Here is a 27,646-nt window from a genome sequence, read left to right as displayed (position 1 = left end):
ATGCGGACTGCAAAGGAATGGAATGCGCTCCCAGCATCGGTGTTCCCAGAAAAATACGACCTCAGTCTCTTTAAACGTAGAGTGAATAGGCTATTACTGAATCGGTGAGCTCCATCTTAGACTCTGTTCCTTCACTTCCCATCAGGTGCGACTAGGGTCAATCGCCGATCAGTCCATAATAAAAAAAAAATGAAAAGATTAGTTTTGAAGTCAGGATTAAAATTATTTATGAACAATGATTAATTATTAAATAAAACTCTTGAATCATCCTATATGCAGCGTGACGTCAAATTGATGTCATCGGCATGAAAGTTACGGGCCCTGATTATCATCTTTAGGTCTGTTCTCATCAGAAGACCAACGCTGGAAGTCACCAGCAACAAACTGCGTATAGTCATATCATGGCACTTCATTTCTTTCTGTTTTTTTTACATGTAAATTTTCACCTATGTTCACGAATGAATATTATTTTATTCAATCCTATTATATTTTAAGTTTATTCCAAATTTTCATCTATAGTCAAAGTTTTTCATCGTCGGACACTTCTCTTTGGTCCATTACTTCGATCTCTGAATGGAGATTAAGCGAGCTAATTGAACAATGACGAGGTCCTCTATTCACCGTCAGGACCCGGCATTTAGCGCCGCCGCGAACAATGCGCGGGCGCAGCTTATCCGACCAATTTGAGCAAGATCCATTCAGCGCTTACAAATCGGCAAGACTATACCGCCAGTGTAACCTGGACTTAGAACCAGCAACTTTAATCTTATAGTATAAATGATAAGGTTGTATATTTGGTTGGTGGGGGTCTATTCCTGATGTTGATACTTGAGATGGGCATGAGAAGGATGTCTTTCAAAGCGGCCGAAAGTTCGGGGAAGTGCGTGATACGCCGGGATTCGGAAAGTGAAAGATTAGCCGACTGCCGAGTTTGGATTTGTACAAACTTTGTTGGGTTCTTTTTCAACAGTGGACGCTTTTTAAATTGTTCTGTGTAATAGCTGATGCAGTAGGTACCGAGAAATGGGACATGCGTAGCGTCAGTAATGTTTGAGAGAAGTTTAATTTGGAAAGTTAGTAATGAGACTACTGCACGTCCTTGCTTCAGTGGATGATATTTTGGCATAGTTGTATTGTATGACATGTCTTTTCGCACAATTATTTTATTTTTTATACACGACATCTTGAACTTAAGCTAATGCAATAGATTGAATTCCAATTCCAATTCCGGTTTTCGCCACATTGACCTTGTATGTAGTTGCTCAACGAGCGTCCATCTCGACTACCCCAAGACGCGGTGTCGATTTCGCGACCGCCCCTCAAAGACGCCGGAAATATCAGTTCGCAGTTCCGACGCGGCCACGGAACCCGTCATTATACTCACAATCATCATTATTATAACCCATTGTCACCCACCAGCCTACCTTAAACCATCACCTATATCAACCATTAAGCTTATCACATTTCAGGATATACTGGATAAGTTAGTATGAGTAATTGAATTACCCTTACGTATAGTTTCCTGTTTTTTAGACAGGAAGGAGCCGTCAAATTTTAATCAAATTATAGTACAAAGCGAATTATGATTAGGTTCGTTTGAAATCAGGCTATTGATTAGCTGACAAAAGAAAGGGAGGAAAAAATTATTTTTATTTTTAATCTTTTCTTGTAATCTGAAGCTTGTAAACTGAGAACGTCACAGGAGTTACTAATCGGGCAACGTTGAGGACTTGTTTGTAATGTATTTTGTTTTGGTTGGATTTTAGAGATAAATATCTAATGCCCTATCTGGACCTAATAATGTAGGTACTAATACTTTATAATACCCATATATTGCTTTTAATAGATACCATACCAGGACTCTGAAATCGGGTTTTACACCATACTAAAATAACGTTTTCTTAATGGGAAAAGCTGATAATTAGTTGTTACTTAAATACATCAGTCATTCAGTCCTATATAAAAAGCTCCAACCACTGCATAAAATAATTAGCCAAAAATGTCATAAAGAAATGAATGTTACTTAATTCAAATCCTAAATCTAACGATTAAGTTGTAACAATTCGATAATCTATAGTCGGTCGGTGTATCATAGTATTCATAGTCTACCTATTGTTCGTCCCTTTTGTTGTGTAGTTGTGATGTAAGTTATTGCTGATCCAATGCATTTTCACGGTTTCACTTCGCGATTGGCCACGGATGTTGTCATCCCAGGAATAAGCGAATAGCATCCCGCGCGGGACGTCGCAACGGCGGCAATTTACCGGGACGGTAACAGTTGCAGCCGTCTGCTCCCACGCACCTACCCCAAGACGTTCAGATTATTGCAGCTGCATTACTTTTTATATAACACGTCGGTGGCAAACAACCACACGGCCTGAACGATGTATGCAGCCACCGTAGTATAAGAATCTCTGCAAATACACTGGAGTTACATGCGCATTGCTGACCTTGCAAACCGCTCGTTGAGCTTTTACGGCGTGCATTTACATACATAGCTACCAAAATGATTCACGTGAGACGAAAACTAGGCCCAAATCTTGACACAATCTTATCCACTTCTCCGCTTGGTTACCTGGCTGACCGAGACACACGCACACACGTGTGTATACACGCACACTTGTAGTCACAAGTTAAGCGGACACCGCCAGTGGGCGGCTAACCGAGTTAGCGCCGCCCAAACTACGCTAGTTCGCTGGAAGAGACTGCCGACCCAAATACTTTTGATATACCTATTATTAACGGGTTAAGAAACACGTACGTAATTGTGTTTGTAAATCATTATGGACCGATGACTCAGAATATGAGCTCAAGTTGACTAGAAGAGGTCCCATAGGAGACAAGTTCAGTTTCGTATCTACGAGTTTCCTAACTATAAAAATCTCTTTCATGGTGTATTATTTTGTGAAATAAGTACAGCTTTATACGACTTCTAGAGTTTTATATAATTACTAAAAGCTATGGATTAGTTAGGTGGCAATGATTGGTTGTCAAAACTGACGATTCCAGTTAGTACAGTGTGCATATTATGATCGGATGTGATTGCGAGTTACATAGCCACCAAAAGCTTAAGGTTCCCACCTACGACTCTGTATGTACCTATATCATCTTGTTTATTAATTACTGACTTCTAGACGTGAAAGTTGGAAGTACATAGTCTGTCTTTGTCGATTCCAGTTATTTAGAACAGTGCGAATGATCGAGTTACGAGTTTGTGATTGCGCGGTAAGTGCCGACGCAAACTAACGCGGTTAGCGCCTCTGTACGAGTATCATACACACCGAGCAAGTTATATTTATGTGAGACTTCAAGATGTGAGCGTACAGTGTGACTGTCTGTAGTCAGTTCCAGTTATTTAGGACAGTGCGTGATTGATCGAGTTAGAGCAGTGTGTGATTGCGCTATAAGTGCCGACGCAATCTAACGCTGTTAGCGCATCTGTACGAGTATCATACACACCAAGCGAGTTGTATGTGAGACTTCAAGATGTGTACACACAGTGTGACTGTCTGTAGTCAGTTCCAGTTATTTAGGACAGTGCATGATTAATCGAGTTAGAGCAGTTTGTGATTGCGCTATAAGTGCCGACGCAAACTACCGCGGTTAGCGCATCTGTACGAGTATCATAGATGTGTGTACACTTCAATCAAGACTTAATAAGTAAAATTCCATTAAAACCACGGCGAGGCTAAACACGCCAAAATTTGGATGCCTACTTCGGTCACTTTTTGAAAAACCTCACACTAAGCTAAACAAGTGCTGACGTAATCGATTCATCGATGGAACTAGATGTAAGTTGAGGATTATGATAACTGCACCTCTCAACAACAAATAGAGCCATTACACGCACAATAAGATCATAATTTGCTATAATATCGCAATTTTCGGGATCAACTGGCCCTCAGTGGAGTAACACCCTATGTGCCTACAGTTTACCGTGACATACGACATTTAGGGTCCCGAGCCCCGAATATCATTACGCCCCGTATGGACCGTGGCGAATGGCACGTGGGATGGTGCAGCTGGGACGTACACTTAGGTATATTTGCATGCATTGTTATAATATTATACTGTGCACTATGGAGAAGTGGGACTTCCTGACACAGGTATTTCTTACCTACTATTAGGAAGACCCAACCCTGTTTGTCACTATAGACAGCATTAATGAAATAAATCAATTTTCATTTTTCATTTTTTTTCAGTATTGGAACTTAGGAACCGAACTAGAAAACGAATTGGATGGTAAAAAGAAGATGGCTATAATGAAGATAGATACGTTTTTTTCTTGAAGGTTAAAAGGCCGCCACTCCAGAAATACCACGGGCGCTTTTTATACAAGAAGTTTCTAAGAAACGTGCAGTGAAGGACTATCAACCATTATAGTTTACAGTCATATTATGTGGAGTAGGTACATGAAAATACGCGCCTACATACATGTGGCCTACATATATGTGGACATATCTATCGGCATATATAAACTTCTTTGTCACGTTCTGTCGAGGCACGTATTACTTTGTTTCTTTTATCATTAACCAAGTTTCTGAAATAAGAGCTGTTTAAAGCAATTGTCTGCCCAACTGGCAGCTTACATTTGGCGAGTCACGAAAGCGTTTTAGTTTCCAGTTAACAGTGGCCACACACTAACAAGGAAGACCAACAGCAGAACAGTTAATTACTACCATCAATGATGGAGTATTTTACGGAACAGTGGATGAATGGAGACCGAGCGAGTAGGGATAGGGGAGCTATTGAGTTCTCCAGACATTCTGAAGTCTTATTTGTTTTTGCGCATTATGGTTTGGTTTACTTGTTATTATTTTCTCTAATAGAAAACTTTAAAACACACAATGATATGGATCGAATATACGAGTAGTATATTACTGTCAATAGTGACGTTTTTTGAATTGATGTGTCCCATCTATATTGTATCTGCTGTAATTAGTCTCGTTGCTTACGTTCACGTGTATAGGTGGTTAGCTATTTATATACCTACCTGATAATAATTTATTTACGTAAGTATATTGTTCATGCAGGTGTCATACTGCTTCAATTGAATTTACATTACCTGTGATTAAATTACTTCTTTCAGACGTCAATTTTATCTGACATTATTTCCTGTCTTTAATCCCTCCAACTCTTTACAACATCCTTTTAAAATGTATCTAATGGGAATTACACTGAGACCCACTTAACCTTTAATCGAACTGTCACAAAGCCGTCGCAACAATGAGCGAACATTGTTGTAAAAGGGCAAAAACATTATCCTTCTGCAGTACAACACATCGTTTTGTCACTTAAAAGCATTTTGGACACTTACTCACTTCTCGAGAGCACTTCACACTATTAACAAACTAAAGTTCACCTTAACTCTAAAGTTATAAGGTTTTTTTTTTGAGATCATAGAGGGAGGGAGCTAGGGTTGTCGCGTCGGGTGGGAGCGTTTATTAGCGCGGCGGGCAAGTCGAGCGTGGCGGGATAACCATCAACCCTATTGAGTGTTTTGTTGAGATGGAGTTTCTGTTGCGAATAAAACGGTGTTTTCCTTTTGTTTGGTGCAATTACACTTTATTGAGTAACGGTTAAATATGTAGCAGTTTATTTCGGATCGTGGTCGAATTTTCATGATTAAACTGTGTACGCTAACTTAAGGTCTTCGCAAGACTTGTAATAATATTTCTCAATGTATTTTTCTTTGTTAAAATAGCGAAACGTATGGACAAATCGCAATTTGCTAGGACACCTTTAAACAAGATGGGATACGTAACCTACCGTCACAGGCCTTCAAGATGGGAGTCACCTGTTTTCTTGTAGGTTCGGGAATACCACGACGTGGGGAGAAAAGACTAGCGCTGGGTGAAACCTCTGTAGTTACTATCTGATGTAAAATAAACAACGTATTAACCTATGCAGAACAGAACTGTAGCTACCTAACAATCAAAATCTTGAACTCAAGTTTAAATGACTGCATTGAAGTGTATCAAGAGTCCGTTTAAAGAGTGGTATCGCTCGCATCACAATAGTTGCTCGTCCGAATGCCCGCTAATAGTGGAGATTGCAGATAGCCTGATAACGATCTCCCGGCATTCGTACGAGTACTCGTTCTTTCGTGCGGGTACGAATTTACTGGACTCGCTAAAGCGGCTTGGAGTGTGCAGTGTAGATTTTTTCAAATATAGATATTTCTGTAATATAAATGTGTGGAAATGTAGTCTACACAATGCCGGCAATTACCTACGTATATTTTTAGAAGTGAGTAAAAGAGGCAGATTCTATAAAAGGAAAATGTGACCAATTTTAAAATGCCAGCCGAGAACAGCTGATATAATGCACTAAGTTTTTTTTTTCAATAAAGCATACAATTTATTTATATTTGCAATAAAATGTAACTGAATTCACTGAAAAATATACAAAGAGAGATTCAGGAGCTACGGTGGTTCATCATAAGTACTTTAAAGTTGAAAATTTCCGGTTAATCATTATTTAAATGTGATATAAGATTAAATATCTAAGACAATACTCTAAGGGCCTATTTAGACGGTACGAGAACTCGCATACGAGTTTTATTACATTGCGGTATTTGATGGATGTACAAACTTATGTAACCTCAACAGCCCGCAATGTAACTAAAATCGTATGCGAGTTCGCACGCCGTCTAAATCAGGCCTAAGAGTACTTATATGACAAGTTGTGCAGCCGTACACAAGCTGCTACAAATCATGTAGCTCGTTACGAGCCGGTTCCGGCGCGGTGTCAGTTACCGGCGCCGTTACCCTGTTAACTTCGTTTCCGCCACTACGCGATACACGTACGAGACTCATTCCCTATCACTACTCTACTATATTCAAGTAATACACTCACACAGAGATCATACACCAAAGAAAAGTGACCGATTTCACCGGCGGCTGAGCCGGGAATAAATCCTGTGTCAGCAGCTCAAGGTACCTTGAAAGTACATGGTGAGGCGTGGAGGGATTTTTTGAAGGCCGTATGTACCTATGAAGTGCTATAAGACAAGCAACAACAACTTTACATGGGCTAAGAAGATTATAACTAATTGTTTTCAAGAAACATTCAACCCTTCCGTTGATTACAAAAGGGCCGACCGGGCAGTGACAGCGCGCAAACACACTGCAATTAAACTACATTCGTCTTGCCTCGAGTGCGTCGTGTTTACTCTTCTTCTCACGTGTTGACATTTTTGACAGTAATTGGTTAGAGATTAAACTACGATATTTATTAATTTCAACTTCCTTACGTTTTGAACCTTCAATGAAGTCCCGTTTCAGTTTTATAAAAATAGATGAAAATTTCATAGCCTATGGATATGTATTGACTTGGAAGTGAGTTGTCACGACAAGATATGAGTGCGCTCTTCTGTAGAAGGTTTAAAGGTCGGTCATATCGGTTCAGAAAAGGTTACATAAATTTTTCTTTAGTTTATAACCATAAACAAAATGCAGTTAATAAATATTCGGTACTTATTTGGTTTTTGTAAAATTTATTACGAGTTTGATATTAATATAAGTTTACCGTGTTTACATAACTGAAACATTCTCGCATGATTACCATTAAATTCGCGTATTATCCCCAAACTTACTCAATCAAACATCAAACAAAAGACAAGCAGAATCCGCAACCCCCGCAACTATCAAATTAAACCCCATTTAATATCAAATTGAAAACTGAGTGTATTAAGCTAAACGACACTCGGCAAACATCGAGGGCAATAACGGGGGCTCGTACCCTCCGAGACTAACATATGTCTAGCGCGCTGCGAGGACCAACCGACACAGACCTCGCCTCCCCTTCTCTGAAAATACTTCGCTGAGGCGAGTCGGGGGCTCTCTAGCTAAACCAAAAGACCTTCCTAATATGGCCACCAAGTAATTGCTTTCTTACGCCAAGATAAAAGTGCGTACATTCAAGCTAATTTAGTTTTTATATCATAGAACGTAAAACGGTGCAGCTGCGAAGCTCTATGGTGGCGGCGGCGTTTGTTAAATAATGCGGTTGTCAGTAATCTCGTGCTGGGGTCGCGGAGCTGGAGTTTTATAGAAACTGTTGGATTAGCATTGTGGATGTGGGCCGGATGAATTACCTTTATTCTGAGGGACTTCACGCTCCTCCGTCACGCGGGGCGAATGTTGTTTTATATTATTACACTAAATTGTGTTAATAGAGCGCTTTAGAGAGGCTCATGGAAGTATTGTTTATAGGTTGAAAGTAAGAACATTGTCAACCAACTTATCTTTCTAGCAGTAGAGTCTCGAAAAGACATTAGGATAGTGTCTGGACATCTCATAACTGGCGAATGTGCTCCTATTGCATCTGAGCTTTCTCTCAGTAGACCTACTTGGTGAAAATTTCACATTTTGCCCTCTGACATCTGACAAGTTGACCTTCGTCGCTAATTTCTCTCTCGAGTTGCTCGAGTACACATTCGGGTAGTGGCTCTTTTCAAAAGTCCATTCTAGCTCATGCAGCTGGTACGTTGTGAAGGTGGTGCGGTTCCGGCGGTGCATCTTCTTGCCACAGGGTTATACTCGTATGTTGGGATAGTTAGTACATACTTGAACTCTGACTTCTGGTAAGTTGACCTTCATCGCCAACTCTTCTCTCGAGTAAACATCCGGGTAGTGACTCTTCTCAGACGTCCGTTCTAGTTCGTGCAGCTGCTACGGTTCTGCCGTGCTTCTTCTTAACATATGGCTATTTCTACTGTTTTGGCTATTGGGATAGTAGGTACATACCTGAACTCTGACTTCTGGTAAGTTGACCTTCATCGCTAATTCCTCTCTTGAGTACACATCAGGATAATGGCTCTTCTCGAAGGCTCTCTCCAGCTCGTGCAGCTGGTAGGTGGTGAAGGTGGTCCGGTTGCGGCGGTGCTTCTTCTTGCCGTCGGCGGCGGGGTCGTCGTCCGAGGCGGCGGGGGACTTGTCCGCGTGGAACCCGTCGTTGCTGTTGCACGAGCCTTCACCTGGAACATGGGGGTGGGGGGTTACATTATTTGGGAATCATGAATTGTTCTGATAGTTGGCTTAAGGTTATATTTGTAACCGACGATTTTAAAGTGCTTGTTGCTAAGGGCCGCTTCAGACGTAAGTACTACTGGACTGGAGTAGGATGCAGTTCCCATATAAATTGCTGTTGGTTTGCAGTTCACCTATATCAGCCCTATATCTGCTTGTGTAACGACAGCTTTTTGGTGTCTGTCAATGGCAAACGTTGTATTATTATGAAGGATTCAGCTAAAAAACTTTGAAAGAATATTAATGAATTATATCGCGTGATGGTATCATTTTGAAGCTTATACCTTGTCCTTCCTTACTATAACATCATAAATCATCACAATTTCCACGGCAAAGCGCAATAACTCTTAAACAAGAAGTAAACGCTTGCTTACTTCATAATTAGCATACCATACTAGTCATATATCACTTGCATTACACTTACAGTACAAGCACGATTTAAACGATTTAAACGATTTAAACGATTTAAACGATTTAAACGATTTAAACGATTTAAACGATTTATTTGTTTGTAAACATAGGTAACAATGTTGGTACAAAATTCTGTCAGAGCGCTATGCTTCGCCGATAGGCATACAAAGTACAATTTTGAAATTGGGTATACACATACCAATTACATTAAATTTCTATACATTAACATGCAAACATTAAAAAAAGACAAACAACTAACAAGAAAATGGTTGAAATACATTAAAAATTATTACATTAAAATCCAAATTAAATTAAAAATTGATACTACAAGTTCATTGAATCAAACACATTATTATGAATATTTAGAATAAATAAAATATCAAATAAAATTTTGTTAATAAATACATAATAATAATAATTAAGCACAATACATACATATATTTTCTTATGTCAATAAGTCATGCACACACATACATACATATTATATACACTATAATTACAATCTAATTTAAAGCGTCAACAAGAAATTCAGGTATGGAATAATAGCACTTAGATGTCAATAATTTGTTTAGGTCATTTTTAAACAAGTGCAACGGCTTCATTCTTATAGCAATAGGAATTTTGTTATAAATTTTGCTTGCCAGACAAAACACGCTTTTCCGCATTAATGCAGTACGAGCAAATACTGTACAAAGGTTGTGAGCTCGGTAGGTGTCTCTGTTAAATATTTGTGACACTTGTTTAAATAGATGAAGGTTTGTTTTGACAAATACAGCGGTTTCAAATATAAAGAGGCATGGAAGAGTCAAAATGTTACGCTCCTTGAAATATGGAACACAGCTATCTAATTGATGCAGTCCAAACATAGATCTTATGCATCGCTTTTGTGCCTTGAACACGATCTCCCTGTTGGTCGAATTCCCCCAATATATTAGCCCATATCGAAGAGTTGACCCAACATAGCCATGATACGCGGCAATTACTGCTTCAATGGCTACTATCTTTGATAGTCTATACAGCGAGTATGCATATTTACTAAGTTTTCTACAAACTTCCTCTGTATGTGGTTTCCAACACAACTTGCTGTCAGTAATTACTCCCAGAAATTTTGTCTCATCAACTGGTTCAAAAGTATATCCTTGATAGTTACAATTTATTGGCAACATAGGCGTTTTTTGTCGAAAGTGCATTATTTTTGTTTTATTAACATTTATTTTAAGATGATTAACATTAAGCCATTCTATTATACTATTCATGGTATCATTAATTTCATGGTATCAGTAAGTTACAAGCATGTTTGCTTACCTCATAATTACCATACCTCGCCGATCATATATCATCACGTGCATTCCGTGCACACAGACTATCTCAACTACTAGACAGAGCATTCCATCCAACTCAAAGTTACCACACACATATGTACCTATATATTATATATAATTATGATTGAAGTTAAATTTAGTATGAGAAAGCAATAGATCGTTTCAGTTGTGTCTATGTTATCTTAGCAACCAGTAGTCGTGTACTTTAGAAATATTTATAAATACTTTTAGAGTTGGATCTGGGCTGTTACACTAAGTAGGTAAGTATAAGATTCTGCTAAATTTCGCTGCTCAAATCGTGATATTTCACCAGTAAACTTTATCATGTCTGATGGCCACGCGCTTTTTGCAAACCTCTTCATAATGCGGTGTCTGTTTTTCTGTGCACTGGCAAACAATGTGAGCTGCAAGCGTGCGAGTTGGTGAGTATAAGTTGTTGGACGGTAAATCAACACGTGTTCCAGTAATGGCTGCGTGTCCTGCTGGTTAGGATTCAGTCGGAGTCCGGGAACTAGTGGTGGAACCAGAGTTATTTAGATAAGCTAGAAAATTTACAAACCCGTTTTTTAAAATTGCTAGCCAAAAAGTTAAAAACAGTTGCAATAAAGACTACAAACAATTATTTAAAATATGTAAAATTCTACCCATATCATCCAAACTTAAATATATGTTGGCCTTGAAAAACCATGGCAGACAGGACCATCTTGAACTAGTCAACCATAGCCACAACACCAGGACGATATCCGCGGGCAAATATGTAGTACCCAGAGTGTCAAATTATTATGGCGACAGAACGCTTCAAAAACGAATACCTTATCTCTTGAACTCTTTGCCCGGGGATATAGTACTGGAATCCAAAAAAAGTACTTTTAAAAGGCTCTTAAAAAAACATCTCTTTGATACTCTATAATAAGCGATCCTGCCTACTTCAAACTAAGTACATAACACATTTAGAAGTTATATATATTAATTTGTATATTTAACTATATTTAATAAGAAAACTGTATAAAAGAGACTGAAACGACTCCACAGTCAAACTAATTGTAGTTTTGTGGAGCATTGTATTGAAGTTATGTTTTGTAATTCTGAGTATAATAAATAAATAAATAATAAATTTGAACTATGATCACTGATCAGTTTTTATTAACAAGTATCAGTAATTATGTTTTGATGTATTTAATATTTCTACGAAAGCAGACACGTGGTCCTTGAAATTAATCAATTGTCAACCTAAGCAGCAGCAACTACTAGCTTAAGTGAGCTGTCATATCATCAAAAATGTGATATGCTGCAAAAAATATATTTAAGTATCTAAGCTAAGTAAACTTCAAAGAACTAATATGATAGTGATATTAGTGCTAGATGGTTTGTAGTAGTAGTAGTAGTAAACTCTTTATTGTACAATTAATAACAAAAAAAACAGTAATTACAGTTGAGGGATTTCTTCCAGTTAACCTTTAAGTGAATGAGAGGATAAGAAGAGATGAGAGTGACAAATGCAGTAAAATGTACAACAAGGTACCAGAAAGACAAATGATTAAATAAATACACACAGAATTTATGGGAATGAAGAAATATTACATAAAAAAAAGGAATGGAGAAATTATCCTAAAAATGGGAAAAGAACAATTGAGTTTGATTACGATTAATCGTTTGTCATTCTTGGTTGTACTTATATTTTGTATAAAAGCTGAAAACTATAAGTAAGAATTTAATTATGAATTTATTACCGAGTCAAATATGCAATACACTGAAAATGTAACGCACTAGAATAAACAGCCAATTATGCAAATGAATCGCGCACTTCGACTCCGCGCTGCACAGTGGTTCCCCGCGCCGGCGCCGCTATCATCACAACACTACAGCCGCTATCATCAAACTAAACAAACAGTAATGATACCAGCGCGCGCGGTATCATTCGTCATCGCGTATCGCGCCATCGCCTTCCGTGCTACTTTAATTGTTATGAATGTTTTCGGGAAAATTTGCCGTTTAACTTGTTTGTATGAAATTACTGTAAGTTGTGGAGTGATATACGCGTGATTTCCTGGGGTTCCTGTAGTTATCTTTGCGAAGTATAACTTAGCTTGTTTGGAATGCTTATTTAATTGTCTACGTCCGAGTAGGTTCTATTTAATACGAAAAACACTGTTTACTTTTAATCATACATTTTTTTTCAAGTTAGATTGTCATAAATATTAAGCACTTATGCGTTTGCTATGACTATGCAGACAAAATAAGGACAAAATAAAAATGGTAAAATATTATAATAACTTTATTGGGAAATATTAACTGGTAGTGGTGGTATCACGCAATGAAATATTTATCATACAATTATTTTATCTAAATTGTACTGCCAGCTCACAGTGAAACAATAGAATCAACACTGTAAAACATTAAAGTCTATGTAGATATGTTTCAGCTAACAATGTTAATGTGTTGTATAGTGTCCATAAAAGTTAGCTGTACGTTGGATAAGCCCTTACAAAGACACAACAAGGGAGCAAATAGTAAAATCCATAAATATCTACATGAAAAGAATTAAGATACCAGCACTTTGTAACAAGAAATACACCATTTATTTAAATGACGTGTGTCCTGGCTTTAAAATTTTTATGTAGGTAAGTGAAAGTCGAAACTCGAAAATTATAAAGGAAAGCCAATACCAATTGAGTCTTAATTACTTTTTAAAACGTATAACCTCAAAATGCGCAGTAGTTTCAGTAAGAGCGAAGTGTATTGAACACCTGTATCTCTAATTTGATTTGATATCGCTAATCAAATCTCACTCCCACACTTGAGCGCGCAGCGTCGGCAATTACAACAAACCAACAACAAAACCCTGTTTCACAAACACATGTATTTGTGTGTCAACTGTCACTTACGGGACCGATTAAGAACAAAATCAAAAAGCGACAACTACTAACAAATTGAGCGATCAAACTTGATTTTATTTTGTCCCAGTCGCTCATGTGTTCGAGCCCACTGTGCGCGCGAGACAGCCTCACACATTAAGATCGGCCCGATTACAACTGTTCGACCGACAAAACAAATAAAAATATTATGGGCAACGCATTAAGACGTGCATTATCATGATAGGATCTATTTTTTGTAATAATGATCGATAATCTGGCAACACTCGGCATAATGGCCGTTTTTACGGCAACCCTAATCACGTGTCAGATTTGTCGTTTTGCTACATATTAAAGCTCTTCGGCTTTAATGATTATTCACGTCGATCTTGCTCCTCTAAATTAAACCATATCACATTGTATTGAGGTGTACCTTGGCTCGTGTGTATTCTTGACAGGTTAATGACTGGACATGTTAATCGTAATTTGATTGTCCGTCGGTGCTAATTGAGAGTACTGAATATAATTTTAATTAGGGCCGCGTTGGGTAATGATTTGGCGAGCGACTGACAGCGTTAAGAAATTGAAATTTAATTGACGATCAACTAATTTCGTAAGCGTTAGGACTAGTTTTTGTTGTTTGACTGAGTATTAAATACTTAACTTTTCTATTGACAGGGTGTAACAGAATACTTAAATAATAATTATATAACTTGTGTTACAATTGTCACTGAACTACAAAAAGTGCTACTTGAAAGCGAATATCTGCTCCAGAGTTTGCTTAGTTTTTAAAGATACACTGTAAATAATACTGTTATAATAATTAATAATAATACTTGCCGAACTGTTTGAGAAAAAAACGATACCTAATTAAAGTCTATATTCAAAAACTCAAAAACCAAATGATTGATTGGTTGATTGATTGAAAATTAGTGTTCTTTTTAACTTTTGTCAAAAATAGAAATCTATAAGCGAAGTTGAAATTACTAGAGCACCTAGTATGTATGTATTATGATGATCTCAAACGTTTGCAAGTTCAGAAATAGCATATATCTCAACCTCAACTTATGTAAACAGCTTGGAATTGGAATTGTTTGTGTCTAGCTGTCCTGATAATTGAAACCACTGTGTAACCATTCAATTCCATGAAACCAAATTGGAATTGACTTCATTACAGAGTTGATTCGAATGATGGCAGCCAATCATGACCGAAAACCGAGGCGAATGAGGAATCATCGGCTCCCGGCCTATAATGGGCGCTCGGACTATAATAGGATGGGATAAGGCTGCGGTCTTTCGGGCGGCAGGCGGCGGAAACTTTGATCGCACAAGTTTAATGATCTTCGTGCAGTTTCAGGCAACTTGGGAATTTAATGGCACACATTGTTTCAGTAGTTGTTGATAGCATATTTGCAGAGGCAAACTTATCGCCGACAGATTATGCATAACCATGGCTCCGTAACTATGCCATTTAGTTTGAATATCAGTATACTTTAGACTTCAGTATCATTACAGGTAATCAATTAATAACTTAATTTAAATATAACTTGTGCAACTATTGGTTCAAGATTTTTGGGACATTTTATATATTTTTTGTCGGGAAAGAGATAAATTCTGATAAATAAATGTATTTAGTGTGTTATTTAACGCTGCTAGCGACGAGTAAGTGCGAGCATTTAGGTACCATAGGTCAGTTAACAGTTTTAATCTGTCGTTTTGTTAAAAAAAAATATGAAGAAAGTATGTAATCACAAATTATGCATTAATTTAATAATCTTCCGAAATGTAAAGCGTCCCAGTTCCTTTAAATTATTTCGTAAGTACCTAATTCCGCTCATCGCTTTCGCAATCACCATATCCTTGCCCACAGCCACAGCCTTACCGGACGTGGTCATACGCTGCATCCAGTCACCGACGCAGCCTTAATCAACACACACTCACACAGTCACACGTACAATACACACACAAATACGTATGTGTGGTTATGCATGTCACAACATCGGCAACAAATGCCCATAGGCTGTAAACAGAGACCACAGATCACATAATGAACTAGACGCAGGAAGTGCTAGTAAAGATAGAATATTAATGTCACTATGTCAAGCTAAAAAGTGGAAAAAACCTGCTGCAGTTCTTAAAAACCGCTTTATCAATCATGGAAATTATTCAGATTAATGAATGACGAAAGTGCATGCATGGAAAAACGTTGACATTTTGTTCTTTCGTGTGTTTCCTTTGCATCAATACCTACAATGTAAAAATAAAAATAAAACAGTATTTGGATATCAATTGGTTATAAAAGTTGAAATTAGCCTCTTGCTGTTGTTCACCGTACTTAGCGTGTCTTTCTACCACTGCTACGTGGATCTGTTTGATATCCACCAATCATTAATTAGGTATTTATTTGGCCACATTACATAACCCTAGTGGGTCTCAAGACATCCACGTACATATCTGGTGGAAAGGCAAAGGACTATTTAGTGCGCTTGGCAGATCTATTTGAAGTATGGTCTGTGGCCCAAAAGCCTGGGCCTAATTAAATTGGGATCGATTGGAAGGGTCAAGTACTGCACAAATACTGCTGTTACTGCACAAGTACTGCACAAATACTGCTGTTACTGCTCGTGAGTGCTCTTGTCAATATCTCGCTAGTGTTAGGTAAACAAGTTGCACATAGTATATAACTATACATTTTATACTAGTACTAGTACATAAAATCATCCTGTGTGGACCATACAGGATGGCGTGTAACACCAGACATAATGAAATGAACTTCATTGATTAGGCTCCACTATATCTTTGGTATATTAAATCACGTTATATCACGCGTCAGCCTCAGTTGGAGCCGGCAAATTATTACAACTTATAATTAACATGTTTAAAATAAAAAAAATACAATTTAAACGAAGTACAATAGTATTCATTTAATAATATGAACAGTGAGGTAGGTACTTTATATATAGATACTTTAGAGGGATTTCAATACATTACATACTCGTATAGATAGCCACTGAAGTCACAATTTCATCATTACTGTTTAAGCATTCTGGCAAATCACAATAACTATGTTTTTTTTTATTCTGTAATGTTAAAGCCCGTTTATAATATAAGTGAAACGATTTTTATAGTCACCCAATTACAGTAACACATTCGTGACACACATCGACACTCGTTCCATTACAAACATAACCTTTCCAGGTTATCGTTTCCCCAATTAACTCATAACAAACAAATAAGGTTCCTAATCAGAACGTGAATCATAGACTGCCTTCCGTAGACACTACATCTAACCTTTGGAACTTATGAGTAGCAGAAACATCTGCAGTCGATGCTAGGCTTAGAATAAATTTAAAAGTGGGAAATGTCTGCCTTGGGCGATCCAGAGACTGTGATTTCATGTTTCAGTCAAGGTAGACATTTTGCACTTTAAATATTCTAAGACCACATGAACCACATCTAACTTTCTGTATAATAAAGCGTTAAAACATGAATTATAAACTGAAATAGATGTCATACACGAAAGAAATAAAAACCGGCCAAGAGCGTGTCGGGCCACGCTCAGTGTAGGGTTCCGTAGTTTTCCGTATTTTTCTCAAAAACTACTGAACCTATCTAGTTCAAAACAATTTTCCTAGAAAGTATTTATAAAGTTCTACTTTTGTGATTTTTTTCATATTTTTTAAACATAATTATGGTTCAAAAGTTAGAGGGGGGGGACGCACTTTTTTTTCCTTTAGGAGCGATTATTTCCGAGAATATTAATATTATCAAAAAACGATCTTAGTAAACCCTTATTCATTTTTTATTACCTATCCAACAATATATCACACGTTTGGGTTGGAATAAAAAAAAATATCAGCCCCCACTTTACATGTAGGGGGGTACCCTAATAAAACGTTTTTTTCCATTTTTTATTTTTGCACTTTGTTGGCGTGATTAATATACATATTGGTACTAAATTTCAGCTTTCTAGTGCTAACGGTCACTGAGATTATCCGCGGACGGACGGACGGACGGACGGACGGACGGACGGACGGACGGACGGACAGACAGACAGACATGGCGAAACTATAAGGGTTCCTAGTTGACTACAGAACCCTAAAAACGACAAGGCCTACTGGTAGCCGAGCCGGGAATCGAACCTAGACCACCCGTCCACCGCCGCCGTTTTTTCTTTGGTGTATGATATCTATTTTAGTTTATAATTTATATTTAGTAGTGTGACTACTTAAAAAACAACAAATCTAAAAATATTTAATAAAATAATTTGATTTGTTCCCTAGTCGTCAAAACATGATTTATGTTTTATTCCTTTACAAAGGGAACTTCAAATCTTTTATAACGTATGGGCAAGATTCAGTGACAATAATTAATAATTATCAATTAACATGTAATTTAAAGGAACCACTAACTAACCCTGTTTTCAAAACACCAAAAAAGTCGAAGACGACACCAATATGTCGTTTCCGCGAGCCGTATTACATGCACTTACAGATTTTTTTTCATAGCAGTTATTTTGTTACCTACTATTGAAACACGCTTGCTAAATATTAATAGCATGCACATAATAAACAGTTTAAGGATAGGCAACATTTAATGTCTTTGTGAATTAGGTTTCCTCGTTTATTTAAACTTAGTTTGAGTTTTTTTATTGAAACACAATTTGAGTTTTGCAATTTTTTCGAGTGTGCGTTATCTAGTAAACAAGTCATCTGTGTCGGAGATAAAAGAATAACAAGCAGAATTAGCCGCGACCAGGTCGCGTGTCAATTCGACTGACCGATCACGACCCCTATTCCCACCACATAAGGCCTACATTTGCTCAGTCAACGTGAGGTTTAGTAGATTTAGCTGATAACAGTAAATTAATGGGCTAATTAATAATTTCACACAAATTATACCGCGCGGAGTGACCTCGTTTACCCGATCAATGCCTCTGGGGTTCATTTTTTTATTGGTGTTAATTTTCTAAGAAATATTGTTTTTGGGCCAATTTGCTGTATGTAGGAAGAAAACAGATCTGATGATACAATTCATGATATAGGAACAGCTTTCAAGTCGGTGAGAAGTTTTTCGGTCATTCATCTCATGGACACCTGCACCGCCAGAGCGGTTGTAAATGTTGCAAACATTACAATGTTTTTGCGGTATTTAAGATGGGAATAAGTGAGTTATTTCTTTAAACGTTTATATCCTTGCATTAGTTCGGAGATGCAGCAGTAGGCGACACTGGTTTAAAGTTTTACGATTATTGAAGCCTGACAAGACTTTATTTGACCCTGAAAGAGTGTCGCTACAAATCGTTTTCATATGGCAATAACGTTCCGACGTCATATGTAATGAGGACAGCGTGTACTGATTACCTGTTAATATTTGTAGGAAATTAAAATATGATTTTAGAGAATCAAATTTAATGAGCAAGGTTTTAAGACTCGCTACTTCTTTCCGCACAGCCTAAAATCCATGAATATTGTGCCTCAATCGAAGTTATCTATAAGTTATATATATAGTATATATATTAAAAATTATTTATTTGTTCAAAAAAAAAAGTACAATTATTACAGTGGCTGGTGTCTCCTTTTAAGTTATTTACAAAATAACTTGTGCTAGGAGGCACCGCTCTTCCATTTACATAGTATTACTTATTTACATAGTATCTATGTTTATTTTTTTTTTTTGCGTAGGACCTTATTTTATACTGATGGCAATTATGGAAGAGAAATCTGTAGGTCCGCCGTGAAAAATATTTATAGAAATAAGGAGTCCGTTATTTCTATAAATATTTTTCACGGCGGAGCTACAGACACCTTAAATAAGAATAAAAAATAGATTGGGCTAAATCAAAACCAACTAATCAATACAAGAGAACCGCACTATAACCTGTCAGTACCGGACATGTCAACAACCGATTTCAGAACATTGTATTCAGATGCTGTGAAATCCTTAATCTTTTTTTGTTGTAAGTAATTTATCACGTTCAGTATAATTATTTTCACTTTTATTAATATTATTTTGTGATGCAACCGTTAGAAAATTTAAAATATATTACTAGTAAAAGAAAGAAAAGAAAGAAAGAAAAGGCATTTATTGCTACCAAAAAGAAAAAGAATATGACACTTACATACTAAACAGTACAAAATCAGTTACATGGGGTTTGGTTTGTGGTTGCAAGAGGACACCACTCAGCATGTGCTCTGGCGCCGATGGTGCCACAGCGCTGGTCTTCCGTGGAGCCCTGGGTCGGGCGTTAGTGCAATAGGTACAATAAGCTTGAAAACAATCGTAGATAATAGATAATCGCAAACAGAAGAATCAGTGGCACACTATACAAGAATAAGAATAGAACACATAAAGGCATAGTTTTATTTCTACAAATATAATATTAAGTTTGATAGGTAGGGGCTCTTGATAGATAGGAAAATATAAATATACGATATCAAGATAGAGATAGGAGGACGAGGAGGGGCGAAAAAGTAGTAGTTATATACAAATAAGACAAAATAAACAAAACAAAACAAAAGACAATGGCAATCTATATTCTGCAAGAATCACGCGATTCACGCTAGCTAAGATTAGCTAAGATTATTAAAAGAAGTGAGGAGGGTCAAAAAAAACTTGTCAAGCTAAACCTACACAGAATAACTTTTAAATCGGGACAAAATCGTGTTGTGTGTAATAATCGTCGAAGCAGGCGATAGTTCATTCCACAAGATTTTGCTAGGCAGGAAGTCTATAGAAAAATGAAAAGATTCAAGACTGCATGTGCCCGGAAAAAGTTTTCTTTGGCAATGGCTCGTAGTAATGCTAATAATATAATCACAATGAGAAAATATATGATTACTGTAACAATCGCAGCTATTACAAAGAAAATAATATTACTTTCTGTGTCTGTAGTGGTAGAGCTATTTCAAAATGGCGACCATGATGTTGATCTCGATAAAGTGCGGCTACCAGTTTCTTTTATTCCACGGTGGGGAGTAAGGACTCAAAAGAGAACAAAACGGTAAACGGGCTATGATACGTAACGATATTTTAGGTAGTTAAGCTAGTAACACAAACTTGTTTCTAGAGCTAATATCGCAGGGAAAAGCTACCTAATTAACAAAACCGGCCAAGAGCGTGTCGGGCCACGCTCAGTGTAGGGTTCCGTAGTTTTCCGTATTTTTCTCAAAAACTACTAAACCTATCAAGTTCAAAACAATTTTCCTAGAAATTCTTCATAAAGTTCTACTTTTGTGATTTTTTTCATATTTTTTAAACATATGGTTCAAAAGTAAGAGGGGGAGGGGACGCACTTTTTTTTCCTTTAGGAGCGATTATTTCCGAAAATATTAATATTATCAAAAAACGATCTTAGTAGACCCTTATTCATTTTTAAATACATACCTATCCAACAATATATCACACGTTGGGGTTGGAATGAAAAAAAATATCAGCCCCCACTTTACGTGTAGGAGGGGGGGGGGGGTACTCTAATAAAACATTTTTTTCCATTTTTTATTTTTGCACTTTGTTGGCGTGATTGATATACATATTGGTACCAAATTTCAGCTTTCTAGTGCTAACGGTTACTGAGATTATCCGCGGACGGACGGACAGACAGACAGACATGGCGAAACTATAAGGGTTCCTAGTTGACTACGGAACCCTAAAAAGCACAAACTGATCTTTTAGTAGTAGCGTTGAACATTAATGTTTTACAGTATCGATAAAATGTTAGAATATTATTATAACAAGAGAATTGTCACGGGCAAACATCGAAGACAACTTTCATAAACTTTATCACAGTCATCATCATTATGAATTAAAACGCATGCCTTTCGGTTTCAAAACCGCACCATTACGATAACTGTTAAAATATCGCAATTGAAATTAATAATGTTATCGCAACGTAGTGCAGGCGCAGTATGCGCGTGCGCAGGAAACGCCTGTCAGCGCCGGCGCCACTCATGTTGCAACATTATTGATCTGGCGTCCGGTGTTGCGACAGGAGGCTTCAGATTCTAAGTAATATGAGTAACACCAAGCTAATAGCGGTGCGAATGTGATTTTAAACGTGAAAAATGAAATAAAATTGTGACTTAACCTTTTAATGTAAATAATTAAAATCTCTGTCAACATAGCTTATTTGGTGCTCCCACACTGGTTGTTACATAACATTTATAACAGCCCAGTGTGGGAGCACCATAAGACTATGTGTGCCATTTTGTGTAATAACAGCTTCCGTCCATGACTTCGTGTCAAAATGATTAAAAACCTATTTGTTATAGTGTCACTGACTGAACTGAGTGAAACACAGAAAATATAGGTCCTTAAGAATAAAATAAGCTTTTACAAGCTGCAGTGGTGAAAACTCTACATATAACCTAACTTTTTATAATGATATTATATTACGAGTATACATACATCATCATCCTCCTTGCGTTATCCCGGCAATGCCACGGCTCATAGGGGCCGCTTTGACAACTAATCCCAAGATTTGGCGTGGGCACTAGTTTTTACGAAAGCGACTGCCATCTGACCTTCCAACCCGAAGGGTAAACTAGACCTTATTGGAATTAGTCCGGTTTCCTCACGATGTTTTCCTTCACCGAAAAGCGACTGGCAAATATCAAATGACATTTCGCACATAAATTCTGAAAAACTCATTGATGCTAGCCGGGGTTGAACCCGCGGAACTCCGGAACGAAAGTCGCACGTACTTACCGCTGGGCTACCAGCGCTCGGGTATTATATTAAACATGAGAAGAACATTATTATCCTTATTTCGTTATTGATTTTTTGAATGCCATTGAAACCTCTGAAGACTGTGAAGGTCATTGAAGCAACCCACAGACTATAAATACATTATATTACAGCAGGTGTGACAGGAAATGAGGTATATTTCCATGCCGCTTCCCGCTCAGGCCGGCAAAGCGATTGCCGGCGGGAAGCGCCGATCACCGCAGTAAGGATAGACATTACAATCCCGCCAGGAAGTGCCATATTTACAGCATAATTTTGGAGTGTTTCGGGGAAATGTTATTTGAAAACGCTACTCTTTTGATGTTTTCTGAGAATGCCAGGAAGTTGACTTCCTTGAACTTCCAAGAACGTAAAATTGGTTTAAATTTATTGAATCTAATCACGGATCATCAGATTAAAATAAATAAATATTTTTACATACTTATGTTTTTTAATAAGTATTAATTCATCATATATTTTTGCACCAATTTGTGGGTGAGTTATATTCTACAAAAATTATAAAAATTTAAATATAAGATATTTAGGAATAAAATTTTAACTTAATTTAGAGAAAATAAAGTTGGTAACTAAAAGAGCGTCAAGATTTTATTGTACCAATTAATACCTACTTTAGGGCAGAGCTAGGTTAATACTGTAATATCAAACTAAGCGTAGCACATGCTACGGCGTAGCCGCGTAGCCGTTGCTACACTTGTACTCATACATGCATAAAATAAGGTAACTTATAATTGGCCAAAATACGTATATAAAATGGCCGATCGGAACTCACACACTACCTAACATGTAAGGTACATGTAGTAAGGTATAGCGGGGCAAATCTCGACTGGGGGAAAATGTAACTAGTCCATTTTTTTCATGTCTTACAAAGTTTGCATTTTTAAATAGAGTGTCCACCAGTTATAATGGTAGGCGTGTTCAGCGGATACATGTAGACCTCAACATCATCGTGTAACAATAGAAAAAATGGATCAGTTACAATTGCCCCCCCAGTCGAGATTTGCCCCGCTGTACCTTACCTACGTTTTTGCCTGCCACCATTCGTACATATACCTTCAGTGTAAATTAGCAAAAATATGTGGCGTCACGAAAGAAGCATTCCGTCAGATTTTTGCGACAGGAGAAGTGTGGCTAAAATAATAATACCGAATTTCATTGCATTTGTTAACTTACTTGATTTGTAAAGTTTGTAAAACGTTTTAGTTGTAATTTAAAATTTTAAAATGATTAGTAAGTGTAATTTTAAGACGTGACTTTTGGAAAGAAAAAGAATTAACGAAAAAATAATAAACACGAATCACAGAGAATTAAAACTCATCATAGTATTCAAGCTAATTTTTTTCAACAAAATTAAAATTTTGAAAAACCCTGACATCGTGGACCGATTTTCATGAAACATGGTTAAGAACACTCCCGACTAACTCAGCTTTCAAACAAAAAAAAACTAAATCTAAATCGGTTCATCCGTCCGGGAGCTACGATGCCACAAACAGACACATACACAGATAGACAGACAAACAGACAGACAGACACATAAAACTTATAACACCCCGTCGTTTTTGCGTCAAGGGTTAAAAATAAATAATTATTTAATATCACTGATTGCGAAATGTTGAATCGAACTGTAACTGTACGAGTAACTAACTAAATCGTTACGAAGTCACTTTTGATAAAGTTTTAGCCAACGTAGTAAACAAACCAAATACTATTTGTGCTGTTTTAATTATTGAATTTCATAGTATTAAGTACGTTTGCAATTATGTCAAAAGGCATAACATGGGCAGCGTTGTGGATGACGCGCGCCGTCGCGTCTCGCGAAAGATTTCGACGCGCCGGCCACTTACCTACTCCTATCAATGCTTAGCAAATTATTTATCTCCCGTATAAACAAATAAAATTAATATGACTAAGGTAAAAATATGTTACACAATGAAACTTATCAGTTTCATTGTGTAACATATTTTTATCAGGTATTATTAAAAATCCAAACATTTTGATTGATTAATAGGCATCGGACAAAAAGTGCGGATGACGTAAAAATGACGTAGGTAATCTTCTACACAGGATGTTGGTATTTAAACTTCCGTGTGACATGTAGTAACAAAGTAGTATTAATGAAGTAACAAAATAATCGTAAATAAATCTATGGAATTCATAATACAGGTAGGATGATGTTAGTGAATAAAATATGTATTCACGAGATTTGTTAACATAAAGTACGATTATTTGAAATTAATTGAAGGGATATTTACAAAAACAACATAACTGCTTAGAGCGGTTGACACTTTTAGAACAACATTTTTGATCGTGACAGGTGTCAACCAGTGTAGTCAGTTATGTTGTTTTTGTAAACATCCCTTCAATTAGGACTGAATAAATCTGTGGGAACCTCAGATAAATAGGTTTAAAACTCAAAGGTGGGAACAGTAGGTAAGATTAGTAAAAAACGTAACGTACGTACTTACTCATTTCAAGTGGCGATATCGTTTAATAACGAGGTTGATAAACAGATAAGTGATAATTGTTTATGAAAATCATAGATACTATTTAAAATCATCCTATAAGTGGTTTGACGTCATAGGCACTTTTTGTCCGATGCCTGTTGATTAACTATTAACGTCACACGTTTTCCTGGAAACGAATTTAATCAAATACCTACTGCGAATTTAATTCCAGGACATACCTGGTATTTTCCTAATATCTTATTTGAAGTACCTATAGAGGGCATTTATTTTAATATCTGAATTCCTAATTTCCTAGAGGTATTTTTTTCTTTAAACATGATTTTTTCTCTGTTGCTGTAGCAAAACTAGATTACATTCATATCCGAGTTTGCAACTTATCCGAGTTCATCCTTATTCCATATACGTATCTATCTACAGTCTCTAATCAAATAGTACGTTTATTACTGAACTATAAAAATCACTATTTGCACTAGGTAATGTAACGTGTAACAGTATTGTGTGTATGTATTTTAAAAAATTGTGCGAGCAGCAAATCAAAAACTCAAGCGTAAATCAAACGTCTACCTAAAAGTACCTTAATTAATATACTCAAAAATGAAAACAATAAGCAAAACAGTCGCTTTGCTAAAAATTCGGCCACCGCCTCAAGCAACCGCCTACTAACCATTACTCTTCACTTCCAGCTCATCACAACACAGAGCACTCACCAATGTCACCATCTTTAGATCATTCTATGTCACCAGCACAAAATTTAATGATCAGTATGTATAATCCTCGAACTGTCGGCCTTTCAGGCCCAAGATGCCGTCGATTGTGTGCCGTGGGCCCGTCGGCATCGGCGCGGCGCGATCCAACACTTTACCGCGTCCGACTGGATCAGAGTTTAGTTATTTCTTAATTACTTACATTTATCACCAAAAACATCAAAATACTTACTTAGGTGCTTGGGTCATTTAAAATCACCAGTACAGTATTGAACCCCAAGAGGATGCTGATGGTGCAGCACAGGCCCGACGGCAGCCTATTTTTCCGGCAGCCGGTCGCTTTGATCAGGGTCAGAAGACACCGGAGGTTCGTCAAGTGGCAGTCCAAGGATTCCTGATCGTATGTCGCTGCCGCCCATCCTGGACCCGTCGGCATTAACCGACTCGCACTCTTCAACCGGCCAAACTTACCCATTCATCCTGATTACACATACAACACAACCACTCACCACCACTCAGTTCTTAATCCGAACGGAGGCTGACCACTGAGCTGACTTGAAGACGGCGTTGGCTGCCGGCTTTTCACCTCCAGCTATCTTGAAACCAACCTATTCGTAACGACACACACCACAGACAACACAAGCCACTCACCGGCACTCTGGTCCGGGTCCGGCGACACCGGCACGGGCTCCTCGTGCAGCGGCCGGCCGCTGAGCCCCAAGATGGCGTCGATGGTGTGCCGCGGGCCCGTCGGCAGCAGCCGCGACTTCACTGCGTCCAGCTGGCTCAGCTGCATCTGCTGCGCGTGGAAGAACATCCCCATCCTGTTTAAAGTCTCTAGGTTCTGCTGGTGCTGCGTTAAGGTCATGGGCTCGGTCACGTTTATGGAGGAGGTGGAGCAGGGCGTGCTGACTCGCGACGCGGGACTGCTGGTGTCGCGGTCCTCACTCCCGTAGCGCGGGGCGTCCATACTGGCGCGCGGCGCGGCGAGCACTGGCGGGCCCGACCGGCGGCTCGGGGGGCGTGGCCTGCCGGGAAAGTGCGAATTTTGGGGTCGAGATTTGTTTGGCATTAGCCCCCTCGGTTGAATAGTTTTTTCCTCTGATTGGGTTGATTGTGCGAGGTGTCGCGGCGCAGCCTTTCATAGCGGTTTGTTAGTTATTACATTCTTGGCTGTAGCGTGGAATATTACTTTATTGTGAATATTAGATGTAAAACATTTTCTTTCGAAGTTTGTACAGCATGCTGTAGGGTAACTGATTGGTGTACGTCTTTGATATATATATAGTTTTGATAACATGTAGTTTTTTTTAAAACGTGAATTTACTTATGCATTGTGTCAGTAACTCAATATGACTAATTTTATATCTTGTAAGTTTCTAATACATAGTTTATAAATAGGTTACGTTCAATAACTGAAGAAGTCAGTAACTTAAATTAATTACAAAATCGAAGCCTTAATTCATCAACCAATCGCTCCCAACTGTTTTTCAGTATAATTAGTCAGGCATAATGTTAATTAACTCAATTCAAACAATCATACTAATCAATACTCCACTAATTAGTTTGCTCCGTCCCGTTCGCCCGGGTGGAGCTAGAGCGAGAGGCAGCACCGGACATCTGCTGTTAACACACAAATTTAACCAAATCGGTTAACCCGTAACCAAACAATAACAGCTTTTCCAACTGACCACATCCACTGACACTTGCAACTTAAATCCAACGTCAAGGTAATCAAGCGCCTACCCTGTAACCACTCAAAAGAGTCTAATTTCAAATGAGAGTAGTCCGTAACGTATATCGTTTGAATTTGGAACGTCGCGCATCAATATCTCCCCATCCCTGTCACATCGCGCTCGTTTGTCCCTCTCTCATCTCAGGTGTGGAGCGGTTGCTAGGGGCGGGGCGCTGACGTCACGGCGGCGGGCCAATGGCGCGCGCGCGTTTTTTGCGCGTCTTTTGTGCCGGTAGCCGGGTAAGCGGATTACGCGCTAATGACTTATCGACGCACTATTGTTGCCGCCATGTTTGTCTGTTTGTCCGTAACTAGTTGACTGTGGAAGTTGAGAGTTAACTTGGTTCAAGTTTTTGATAAGTTGCACTAGTCTATTACTTGCT

At 37.9% G+C, this 27,646-nt stretch overlaps 1 protein-coding gene across 1 annotated transcript in view; it reads right to left on the bottom strand.

The window, feature by feature from the left end:
* LOC125239594 (retinal homeobox protein Rx1-like) overlaps positions 1 to 26,498 on the bottom strand; it is a 49,437-nt gene extending 22,939 nt beyond the window's left edge. The window contains exons 1-2 of the mRNA XM_048147213.1: positions 26,180 to 26,498; positions 8,751 to 8,980 (exon numbers count right to left, since the gene is read on the bottom strand). Coding sequence (XP_048003170.1) covers positions 8,751 to 8,980; positions 26,180 to 26,498 — 549 coding nt within the window. The remainder of the gene's footprint in view (positions 1 to 8,750; positions 8,981 to 26,179) is intronic.
* Between the last annotated feature and the right edge of the window lie 1,148 nt (positions 26,499 to 27,646).

This window comes from Leguminivora glycinivorella, chromosome 2 (genome assembly GCF_023078275.1).
Source record: "Leguminivora glycinivorella isolate SPB_JAAS2020 chromosome 2, LegGlyc_1.1, whole genome shotgun sequence".
Taxonomy (NCBI): Eukaryota; Metazoa; Arthropoda; class Insecta; order Lepidoptera; family Tortricidae; genus Leguminivora; species Leguminivora glycinivorella.
This window is presented reverse-complemented; position numbering and strand designations above follow the sequence as displayed.